Source organism: Zingiber officinale, chromosome 2A (genome assembly GCF_018446385.1).
Source record: "Zingiber officinale cultivar Zhangliang chromosome 2A, Zo_v1.1, whole genome shotgun sequence".
Classification (NCBI taxonomy): domain Eukaryota; kingdom Viridiplantae; phylum Streptophyta; class Magnoliopsida; order Zingiberales; family Zingiberaceae; genus Zingiber; species Zingiber officinale.
Window position 1 is genome coordinate 2,576,078 of NC_055988.1, and position 12,300 is coordinate 2,588,377.

General features: G+C 34.4%; 2 protein-coding genes and 1 non-coding gene across 3 annotated transcripts; 1 reads left to right on the forward strand and 2 right to left on the reverse strand.

Moving 5' to 3' along the window:
* The first annotated feature begins 730 nt into the window (after positions 1-730).
* LOC122040524 (dolichyl-phosphate beta-glucosyltransferase-like) lies at positions 731-5,473 on the forward strand. Its single transcript, XM_042599870.1, has 11 exons — positions 731-864; positions 935-1,005; positions 1,092-1,149; positions 2,295-2,401; positions 2,593-2,638; positions 3,735-3,869; positions 4,084-4,173; positions 4,273-4,395; positions 4,474-4,557; positions 4,645-4,709; positions 5,105-5,473. The coding sequence occupies exons 1-11, from the start codon at positions 793-795 to the stop codon at positions 5,289-5,291; spliced, it is 1,038 nt and encodes a 345-aa protein (XP_042455804.1). The 5' UTR covers positions 731-792; the 3' UTR covers positions 5,292-5,473.
* Positions 5,474-6,410: 937 nt separating this feature from the next.
* Positions 6,411-10,043, reverse strand: LOC122044352 (selenoprotein H-like). The gene is made up of 4 exons (XM_042604852.1): positions 9,673-10,043; positions 8,232-8,328; positions 6,834-6,893; positions 6,411-6,705 (listed from the first exon to the last, which is right to left on the reverse strand). Exons 1-4 carry the CDS (start codon positions 9,948-9,950, stop codon positions 6,625-6,627), a joined length of 516 nt encoding a protein of 171 aa, XP_042460786.1. The 5' UTR covers positions 9,951-10,043; the 3' UTR covers positions 6,411-6,624.
* On the reverse strand, positions 7,281-7,441 carry LOC122044511. Its single transcript, XR_006129575.1, has one exon. It is a non-coding gene; the product is annotated as a U1 spliceosomal RNA (small nuclear RNA).
* Positions 10,044-12,300: the final 2,257 nt, after the last annotated feature.

Genomic DNA, 12,300 nt, shown 5'->3' on the forward strand with positions numbered 1-12,300 from the left:
TCATTACCTTCACCAATTTTGAATAGGATGATTAGATTTGTCAAAGTTTATAAAATAAGAAAAAGTTCAATAAAAAACAATCTTAAATGGTGAAGTTTAGAGTTTTTAGTTAAGAGCATATTTGAATAAATCAAATATATTTTTTTTTCTCTAGATAATATGACATATTTGACTATTTTGAAATAATTTAAAAAATAAATTATTTTATGAAGTATTTAATTATAATATTTTATTTCATAAATTATTAGTAATAATTAAATTATACATCTTTATTGTTAAAAAAATATAACTATAAGTAAATTAAAATTCATAAGTTAATTAAATATTAAATAAAAAATATAAATTAAATTAAATTAAAACGTATAAGGTAATTAATTTATTAATTAAAATTATAAATAAATTATGTTAAACATCATAATTAATTAAAATATTAAATAAAAATTATATAGGGATATTAAATAAAATAATAATAAATAAAGATATGAGATTTATAATATAGGTCTAAAATAATCGTAAAAAGTTTTTAATTGGGAAGAGAACAGTAAATTTTTATATTTTGATGTAATATTGAAATGACATATTAAAAATTATTTTAAAAAATCATTAAGTCCTCATCCATGACTTTGCAGGACTAGGTTTCTTAAAAAATATCTTAAGCTCGTCAGCCAATTAAGCTGTCAACGTATGACATCATATGATGGGCCTTATTTTTATTCTTCGCGGGCTTAGGCCCATTTTTGCCCCCTAAATCTCGCTCGACTGCCACCAACGACGTTGCAACGACGGCGGCCGATGGCGATAGGATCGGTCTCCTCTCTCTTCTTCCCAGATCTCCTCTCTGCCTCCCTTTTCATCTTCTCTCTGGTTCGTGTCCTGATCCTCGACTGCCCCCTCCTTTTCAATTCCCCCCTTCACGGTGTAGTTGTGATGGCAGGGGTTGATCTTGGCGCTCGGGTTCGCGGCGTTCTTGCTGGAGCACGTGCGAAGGATCAGTTGCGAGCACTCGTAAGCATCCTCCTCTTCCTCGAACTATTTTCCGTGTTTGTCGGTTTTCACCTATTCTATCTGATTTCGGTTTACCTTTTCTCAAGCCTCGAAAGAGCCTCTTCTTCAGACGTGTTCTTCGAAGATCCTAACTCACTGAACAAGGTATTATCCTCAGTTTTGGGGAGTTTATTTTTTATCTCCTTGGCCATGGAAATGTTTAGGTAATTTATGAAAGTTAGATCATTGGAGATGAAGATTTTTCAGGGTTTTGTGACTGTGTTAGTTCACTTAACTTATCTATGACATTAAAATGAACTTCTTTATTTCCCATTTTTCGTTATTCTTCAGCTCTAGTTTGTGCACAGCAAATTATATCTCTGTTAGCTTTGTTGGTAATGACCTCTGTAATGTAACATTATGCCTGGGATTTAATCTTGTATTCATCACTCGTGAGTTGCTCGGGTAATTTTCCTTCCTCCCTTTCTCCTCAAAAGGAAATTACAACTCCGCAAAATGTTCTATCATGTTCTTGTTAATTAGCAAGTAGAGTGTGGGTTGCTGTTCTTGTTGAGCTCATTCGACAATGCCATATGATTATATCATTCTATGTGATGTATTTTTTTGATTTATTTATGAACTTTGTGATCCATTCTTTGGGGCTTAGCTGGCCAAGAAATTAAGTGGGGCATTGAATCCGCAGTTAGAACATAGGGTACCACTACTATGTTTGATTGAATTACAGCAGAGTGGGGGCTTCTTAACCTTGAGAACTCTTTTGACCTTTTATATTGTCATCTGTCTTATAGCAGATACTACCTGAATCATATAAGACAACACCCTTACAATTGCATTATTCAAAATTCAAAATTTCTTATATTTACCATGTGAGTAATTTTATTTTAGCTTCATCATATTTGATCGATGCAAAATGCTGGAGCATTACTATAGAATGATAGTTCATACATAAATTATGAATATGCCAAAAATATTCTCATTAAATTGCACTATCTTACAATCCACACAATGTGATTCTATGAGCACCTGACCATTCCAATGTATGCTCCTAACAATCTCGGTTGCTGGTTGCATTGCATTTTTTATCACATTGTTTTAATTTTCTTTCTATCTTAATCTGGTGTCTGAATTTATTAAGTCTATGGTAGTACTTTGCTACAAAATGATAATTTAAGGATGGCATCACTTTGTCTATAGGTCATCATTTCTGCTATGTGTGCAGAATTATTATGGTGATTAACTAATACTGATCACTACTTTTCCAGAAACTGAATACTGTTTCCATATATCAGGTCCCTTGCCCTTCCATATTTGATCAAGCTGAGAAACACATATCTCTAATTGTTCCTGCTTTTAATGAGGAGCATAGACTTTCTGGTGCATTTGTTGAAACCATTAAGTAAGTGGATATTTTATTATCATGAAACGAACTTTTAGTTTGATTGGATGATGTATGTGCATGTGGGAAATAGAAAACAATATTGCCAGCAAACTACCTTTTTGGTTGATCATGTAAATAAAACTTATAATTCTCTAATGATTAGTATCTTGTCCATCCTTGATAATGCTGCTGTTTAAATTTTCTTGTAGCTATCTCCAAAAGCGTGCATCTTCAGACAAGTCCTTTTCTTATGAGGTATGTAACAAGAAGCAAAAGTGCTGCAGATAATATTTGTTTGAAATTAAAGATTCATATGCTTATGGTGTGTGTGTGAAGCACTGTTACTCACCCACATCAGTAATTTAAGTTAAACTAAAGTGGCTCATTGGTATCAGTGTTTGCCATATCAAACTTAGAGTTGTGGAATATTTTCAAGCAATTTCTTATCTATGTGGAAAACAGCTTTGATACAGCTGTCCATGTCCAAAGAATACAACATCTTGTAAACTGCTTCGCCATCAAAAACTTATTCAGCAAGTCGAAAAGACTTTGGAGAGCATAGTAATAACATTCGAACCTTGAATATTGCTATCCCAAGGCATAAAACTGTTAGTTCATGTCAGTGCTTTTTATGCCTCAGATGTGTATCGACACCAGATACCTTTTAACTTTTATTAAGTGATTTTGTGTCTCTAGTGTCAAAAAAATAAAGAAGCACACTAGTGCCTTTGCATCATAGCATCTGAGAACACACTTTATTAAAAGTGATTAGCAACAATAGATGTCCTTATAAAAAAAAAGGTAGATCTGCTACTTTAATGACCCCTATAATGTCGGCCCCATGGATATAGAGGGAGATAAATGCAAGTATATAGGCGTTAGGCGTATAATGAGGTAAACCCTAGATCATCAGTTCTTGAGAATTGACTCCGAAATGTCATGCACCCACCGTCTACACTACGCCCTGGGGGCAATAGATGTCTTTATAGAACTTGCTAAAGCAGCCCTAGCTAGGATGCTAAGCTCCTTAATAGTAAGCACAAAGCATAGCACAACCAGCATGTAATTATGCTAAATTTTATTCCATGCTGATTTCTAACTTGCATTTTAGTTTCTTGTTGCTTTCTATTATTTCCTTTTAGTGGAAAGATAATATGGGGAAAGAAAGGGAGAGGGAAATGATCACAAAATCCTACATGGATCATGGATCAATTCATGTATATTTACATTTTGCTTTCCTCTCCCTCACCTTCTCGCTTCTAGTTATCCATCCAAGTAAACTCACACTATATTTTCTAGAAAAGGATCATGATATTCCTCAATATTTATTGCTTCATGTGCTTCTACACAGGTAATAATTGTTGATGATGGGAGTACTGACCGAACATCAAAAGTAGCTTTTAGTTTTGTCCGAAAATATAAGATTGAAAATGTAAGGGTTATACTACTTGGAAAGAACCATGGAAAAGGAGAAGCTATTAGGAAAGTGAGTTATTTCCATCTCTTTTATTTTTCCTATTATTATCTCCATAAAAGTTGATATGTCTAACTAAATTATATGATATTCTTCCCAAAGTGCACTCCATACCTTAGTTCATTTTAAGAGATTGATGTCTTCTGATTGCTAATCCAATTGGTCTGCCATTTATGAAACTCTGATTAATTGGTGCTTCGCAATTACGTGAAGCATTGTTTAACAGGGAATGCTTCATTCACGTGGTGAACTACTCTTAATGCTCGATGCTGATGGAGCAACTAAAATAAATGACCTTGAAAAGCTGGAATCTCAGGTTTATCAAAGCATTGATTTCAGTGCATACAATATTCTGTATCTTATTCTTGCCTCTAATCAGCTTCAGAAAACTATGATAATCTAACTTCTAATTCAGATTCATGCTTTGGCTGATAAAGTGAAAGAACTGAACCCTAGCAATCAGAGTTTGAGATTATCTGAAATTGAAGTGGCTGCCTTTGGTTCTCGTGCTCATCTGGAGAAGCAGGCTCTTGCTACAGTTAATTTCTTTTATTTTCCTATCTTAGTCTTAGCTTATCTTTCTTTTCTAAGCTGACTCTTGCTTTGTTTATTATAGAGGAAGTGGTACAGAAATTTTCTTATGAAGGGTTTTCATCTAGTTGTTCTATTAACCGCTGGTCCTGGAATTCGCGATACACAGGTAGTCTTCTTATAGACATCATTACTCATTGCGCTTGTCACAATAGTTTACAGCTTAAATTTTTACAAAACTGCTTGTGGATTACAGTGTGGCTTTAAAATGTTTACAAGAGCTGCTGGTAGGAGACTGTTCACAAATATGAGATTAAAAAGGTACTTTATTCATCAAAGGAAAGCTTCTCAACTGGCTGTCTTCTTCTGCTATTATAGGACATATGACCTTATATTCATAAAGTTGTCAGTGTCCAGGAACAGATTATATTCTTCTCTGGTATTAATAATCTAGACCAGCAGTATTTCATTGATGATTAGCCTAATGTTACGGGTGAATTATAATGGATAGAGAAGTTTGTTAATCTCTTGATCTAGCTCAGACTGGGGAAGTTAGGCTTGGTTTTGTCTGAGCTAGAGAATTTTAGCAGACTCAGTGGATGAAAGAGATTGTTATTCTTCAAGAGTGAGGGGGCAAACAAACCAATGTCAGATGAAGGTCCTTTTTTTTTTTTTTCCTTTGACAGAAGCATTAACATTTGTCATTTATTTTTCAGGTGGTGCTTCGATGTAGAGTTAGTCTATCTCTGCAAACACATTGGCATTCCAATAATTGAGGTCTCTGTTAACTGGTCTGAAATCCCTGGATCAAAAGTGCGTTTGACGAGCATTCTTCACATGCTTTTCGAGCTCATGTTAATTAGACTTGGTTATGGCCTGGGCATCTGGAAAATCTACACATGAAGTTCATGTTAAAGGTGGAGCATATCCATCGTGTTGGGGTCACACAGATGTCTTGCTTTAATTTTAGAATTGCAGCATTTGGACTTTGACACTACATTTTTTTCTTTCATTTTGCTATTAACACCCTGTATTTTTTATGGCTTTCTACGTTACATGTCAAACACGATGCCATTTTCACCTCACGTGATTTGCACTACGTTTCTGGTTCTCTCTGAAAACTATTAGAACAGTAAAGGATATTTTGATGCCCTAAACTCCTGTGAATGTAAGATCATAAGAAGGATCTAATTGGCCCTGGGACAGGTTGACGGAGACATTGAAGGCGAACGTATTAGTCTTTTATCACCATAAGAAGAATCTATTTGATACCCTCAGATTGATACGGTGATTAAGACATAGGTGTTACTATATTACGTTATGGGTTGAATCTCAATACGTTTAAACATATCTTCTTCTATGCCTTCACCATTGTATTAATAGTTAATAATTATCTATAATTTATCTTCTTTATATTGAAGTTAGAGACGGATTGATCACCTTTTGCCCCTAAAAAAAGATTTTATCACCTCTACAGATGGAACTTGTTAAACTCCCTCTCAAGAGCATGCCTAATACCTTTAGAGATCTCATCCATGGACTTATCAATTTAAGTTCTTATTAAACTTTCTTTCAATAGCATGAGAAGATAATAAAAATATCCTCTATCTAATTAAACTTTCTTTCAATAACATGAGAAGATAATAAGAATATCCTCTATCTAATGACTAACACATAAAGGTGTTATCATCATAAAATTTAAAATTTAAAATTTAAATCTCAACAAAATCAAGATAAATATCTCTTTTATATGCTAATCACTATTCCAAAAATTAATAATCGTTCGCGATTTACTTCTTCCGTATTGACCCTAAAATGAATTGACGAAGACGTTAAGAGCAAACGTATTCATCTTTTAGCACAATAAAAGGATAATAAAAGTATCACATAAGAAAATATCTATTATAAACAATCTTACCTTATTTTTCTAAGAAATTATTTACTAAACAATAACAATTTTACTCAAAGAAAACTACTAGAAAAAAAAGGAAAAAATAAAAAGAGAGGAATTAAACGCTACCATTGGCACCAGCACAGGAAAGCAAACAAGATTCACTAATGCAAGTTTGGATCTGCCTAAAAAGCACTAAGGCAAAACAAAAAGATCCAATAGAGCACCATTCTCTGTCTGCTAAAGTTTAAACTATTCCATCACAGCCAATCTATACGCAAATTTATGGGTATTACAATTTGCAGCCAACAAAATAGAGTGCACTGATCACGTAGTCATTCCCAATCAGGTGATCTTCTTGACAATGTCCTTGATTACATCTTCTATGTTGAGCTCCTTCATTCGTGTAAAGGGCCGCCGCATATCCTGCAATGAAACATATTAGGATGTGAAATGCCAGTTTACTATCAACAAATCGATAGATGATCCATAAATTGTACAATTAGATGAATTGAATCGATATGAGATGGAGTGCGAGTGATGTATAAGAATACCAGTAAAGATACAAAAGTTTGACAGCCTCCCTCACGTATCTCAAAGCATCCACGCCGTGGCTGTGAATATTGAATCAAGATGCCAATTAGCTATAAAACAGAATAGGTTTTGTGGGGTGAGGAGCACATGACTAACCATTCAGGCAATGTAGTTCCTAACAATGAAAAGTTACAAAATAAATGAGGCTAAACACCAAAAACAACAATCAAACTTTATCCCACTAGATGGGATCGGTTATATGGATCCTTTTATATCATTAAACTCTATCTCCTACTATATCATTATCTATATTTAAATAAATTTTATTTTATTTTATTGTGATCCTCCTCTTCCTCGGTTGTTGTGTGTTTATCACATCACCTAACTGAAGCATTTATTGATTGTTACATGCATATATCATCTTAAACGTATCTCTTAGAGTTTTCCCTCAATAGATGTATTTTGAAGTGGGGACCACGCAAGAGCATACCCCCTCTATCACAATTTATGACATCCACTCTCCCACTTGGAAAGATGGTAAACCAACGCGCCACCACAATGCAATGGCAGCCATTGACCTAGGCCGCGAGCCTTCCTAATTGCCCGTCGACCCCGTCCAGGTAAGTTTCACCGTGTTGGATTAAAAAGTGTAAAGGATCACTAGTTTGTTCATTATCAGTTTGTTCATTATCAAGTCATATTAGTGTTGACTAAATAGATTCACTACAGATCTTATCACTCAAGTACGAATAAAGTTCATGCTCATAAGATTTGGAAGCTTTCTGTGGCAACCTAACTTAACCTTCCAACATTTTTAACTGGAAAATGCTCATAAAAAATAATATCTTTCTCTTTTGGATTCAAAGCATGTTAAATATGAAAGAAATGGGTAAATGGTATAGGATAACATGGAAATTAGAAAATGTAAAACAGATGTGGAATAACTCTTCGCCCATCTTATAGGTGGCACACACAGTCAAAACCCATTAAGAAACTATTTGAATGTCTAAATGCAAAACTAGAAAGGTGTCAAGAAATTTAGTCAGAGAAGTTTCAATGAATTGATGAGGTATTTACACACGAGGAAATAACAGAAAAAACTAGGAACCAAGAGAACATATTGTGGATATACAAGATGGTAATCCAGTGTAATTTTAGTGATGCTTCAAGTGAGATTCTAACTCAAGCACTATAACATTATTGAATATCATACTATTCAAACTTTGAGCATGTTCAAGTTAATTTGCATTCATAAGCATAAAAACAATACAAAATAATTTTTGAATAACTAATGATTTGAATGCCCTTCCTTTTGGCATAGTTAAGAAAGAACATAGCCTTTAATCGACACAATGAAATCAATATTGTTTTCAACACAAACCATTAGATATGCCACGCTCTGAAGCAGACTAACTTACTTTATCAGGGTTGATTGATACAATGATTCCAGGAACAGCATTTTCCAGTCCTTCCTTCACTTGCATGGCCCTCACCTTGAAAGAATTGCATTGCTTGCTGGAGGGAGTGATGAAAAAGTAGACATCACAAAAAGGTATTAATGTAGTTGAAATCAAGCTGCTAATGTCATTATAAGTGTGTCCCTTGATTGGTCTTTCGTACTATATATATTATATATATATATACACACACACATTTTAACCAATTTAGATGACAAATCCCAAATTACTCTATTTGGTAAATGTTGAATACTTATTTTGTAAACGAACTATATGCACAATACATACATATGTTACAAGTGCTTGTTTGTGTGCATATATAATGATTATTAATTTCATATATTTTGTGTTATGATTGAACAATATTGTCTTTGATGTATTCGTAAATGTACTTCATTGTATGTGTTAAACCTTTTTATCAGTATACATCTTCTAATACTCACAAATATGCCGCATATGCATATGCATTATGCAGTGGGTTGCCGACATACACTTTTTAAAACCTTGTATCATAACACAAATTATCTTTCATAGTAAATGAATATAATAACACAGAAAAAAAAGGAAAACATGTATAAAAACCTAAGACTAGCTAAGTGAGAGGAAATAGTAAAATTCTTCCTATTCGATCTTGTCTGTTAACTCCAAACCTTCATCACAATGCCCTAACCTTTTGCTACATTTTGTCCATGCTTTTCTGAACAATCCGATAGGGGTATCAAAGGATCATGCATAGGCCCGCCCCGCTATAGTCAAAGCCAAAATGGCCTAGTTGATTTCAACAAACTATGTGCAAGTCAACACGACCGAGTTCAACTGTGTTATGCCGGAGCCAACACAAGAAAGGTAGGTTCCTGACCTAGACCTTGCCCGACCAAGCTAGGATCCTAACCAAGCTTGTGCCAAGCAAGGCTCAAGGAGACCTAACATCTAACACCTCTACTATCTAACACATTCAATCATACAATCTGATAACTAGTATCACAATCTTATATAAAAAAACTTCTTTTTAGCCTAATGGATCACGACAATATCTAGGGTGATAATGTAAGTCAATCAGCCATAGACCGGCACATTCACTGTAGCCCATTTCTCCTTCATTTCTCTCCAACCAACAGCTGATTTCCTCGTAGGTTTTTCATCATTCAAATAAAAAATCTATGTTTTTTTCGGTCTTTTGAAACAAAGCATGTATAATCTCCTATTTGACTTTTCCTCAGATTTTAGGTTTTCCTAGAAGTACACAAAAACCCTAATTGATAGTTCGACGTTCTCGTTCTTTTACTTTCCCTTTCTCGAAGAAAATCCAGGTTCAAACAACAGAAATAATTCACCATTACCCACTTTTTCCCCCCCCTTACCGGAAATCATCTTCTTTGCAATGTTAAGGAGAATCACTCACCAGGCCTCGACGATGATGGTCTTCGAGGATACAGCGGCGGCTTTATCCTTAGACGCCGGGGAAGCGGGCGCCTCTTCAGCATCGGAAATCTCAATCACCGTCACGTCCTTGACCTTTCTCTTGCCACCTCTCGCCCCCTTCGCCTTCCCGTTGGAGGATTGCTTGGACTTCTTCGGGGGAGGAGGATCCGCCCGCTTCCCGGCGGTGGCGCTCCTGGTCTTCCGCAGCGACAAAGCCGGCGTCTTAGCCGCGGCTCTCGTCTTCCTCTTCGGCGCCATCGCTTCTCACTCCCCGGCCTCCTCCTCTGTCGCCCTTTTGCCCTGCCTTTACTTCGGCTCCCCTGCCACACTGCCCCTGGCGTGGTTCACGAAGCGTGTGAAATAGCCCAAACTTCCCGCCATTTTATGTTGGGCCAATGAAAAATAAGCCAATTCTCTTTAAATAATTATTATTACATTTAAATATCTAATTTTATGAAATAATTATTATAATTTAATTAAGATAAAAGATTTTAAAAAATCAAATATCTTAAATTTTATCATCAAATTCTTTTAATAATGAACTCATTTAAAAATCTAGAATTTCCTTTAATCCCACATCTTAGAATTAGTAATCCTGTATTTTTTTTTAACTAAAATCAAATATAATATTAAATTATTTTTTTATAAGAGAGAGCTCATTATAGTAGTATTTGTTTATCAATTTATTCCTAATGTATTATTAGAGTTTTTTTTTATTAATCAATCAAGGTTTTGAAGGTATATTATTGAGAATTTTTTTTATTGATCAATTAGAAATCTAGAATTTCCTTTAATCCCACATCTTAGAATTGGTAATACTGCGAGCAAAGAAGCTTCTATAAATATCTTAGGCCGACGATATTAGAAAGTATATTTTTTGGATTTTTTAGTTAAAATCAAGTATGATATTAAATTATTTTTTATAAGAGAGGGTTAGTATTTGTTTATCAATTTATTCCTAATGTATTATTAGGAATTTTTTTATTAAAACACATTATTGAGAATTTTTCTTATTAATCAATTAGAAATTTAGAATTAGAAATTTAGAGTTTCCTTTAATCTCACATCTTAAAATTGGTAACATTGAGCAAGCTTCTATAAATATTTTAGGCCAAAGATATTAGAAAATATATATTTTTGGACTTTTTAGTTAAAATCAAGTATGATATTAAATTATTTTTTATAAGAAAGAGTCTTGTTCTTATCAATTTAATATGAAGTATTAAATTAATTTTTTACGAAGGAAACTGTTACTCTTAGAAGTCTATAAAATTATAAAAATATTAGAATTTTACCCCACTAAAAAAAATAAAAATAGGATATTACTAAAAAATTAAAACTATTTTTATAGGACAATCCTTGTTCTCTCATATCTCTCCCTACACAATCGTTATTATATAGAAAAAAAAAATGAATATTGCCAAACGTAAAATTGAACGTTAACAACATCATCAATCAAATAAACCGTTGTCAAAGGTCCATCCTGGTAGGATGTGATGCAGTTTACACTTTTTTAAAAAATAAAAATCACCTAGCAAAACTTTTTATCAAATAATTTCCAATATCCTCATCTCCATCTTCGTAATTGTTGTTGCCTTCACATCAAATTTCTAAGCCATGCTAGCAAAATCAATAGCATTCCAAATATTTAATTTTTTCAGGATTTGGTGCTTCAATCTCAAGGCCCTGCAAGATGCTAGAATAAAAACTACGATGATAACCATTGCAACAAATAACAACACTAATTCTCTCGTTGTCCTTTTTGCATCCTTCTAGCTACTTGGTAGCAAGAAGTGAATCGTCAACTTTCAATCGATAAAATAATCTAGTTTCATCCATATTATAAATATCCTTCAACTGAAATTGATCGTCCTCGGGATCATGGTACTGCGATGAGACATCCAGGTTATCTCCTAGGCACATGCATTCGAGCCCCAGCTACAACGTATTTCAACGACGGATGCAAGGGGCGCGAGGGGGTGCAGAAGCACCCCCTTGCTTTTGGAAACAAAAGATAAAAATATAATACATGATTAACAAATAAAGGGTTCAATTATAATTTTTTAAACTTAATGGACTTTTCTCAAAAGTGTCATTAAAAACACCCTTCCCTTTCCTTTCCTTTCCCATTACCGAACTTTTTCCAGTCAGCAGCAAATTTCGTTTTCTTTCTTTCTCATACCCGAACCTCTTCCAACAAGCAACAACTTTGGTTTTCTTTCTTTCTCGTTCGCAATCCTTTTTCCAGCAGCTTTTTCAGCAGCCAAACCTTCTTTTTCTAAGCCAACCCTTTCTTCCTCAAACTAAAAACCCTAATCGCACTAAGAGATCTCATTATTTCCCCCTCTCCGGTCTCCTCAAATTGTTGTCCTCATCTTTGTCGCCTCTTCACTTCGTCGACACCTCGTGCCAGTGACGCCATTACTGTTCGCGGTTCGCCTGTTCCGTTGACGCCGTTGTCATTGTGTCCGCCGGTGATCCTCCACAACAACTCAACAAGCAAAATCTCTTCAATTTTAGGTGAATCTTGTTCCTTATTTCAACAGATGAACACTCGTAGGATCCAGTTGTCTCATCTTGTTTGTATGTCTAGATCTGATGCTGATAG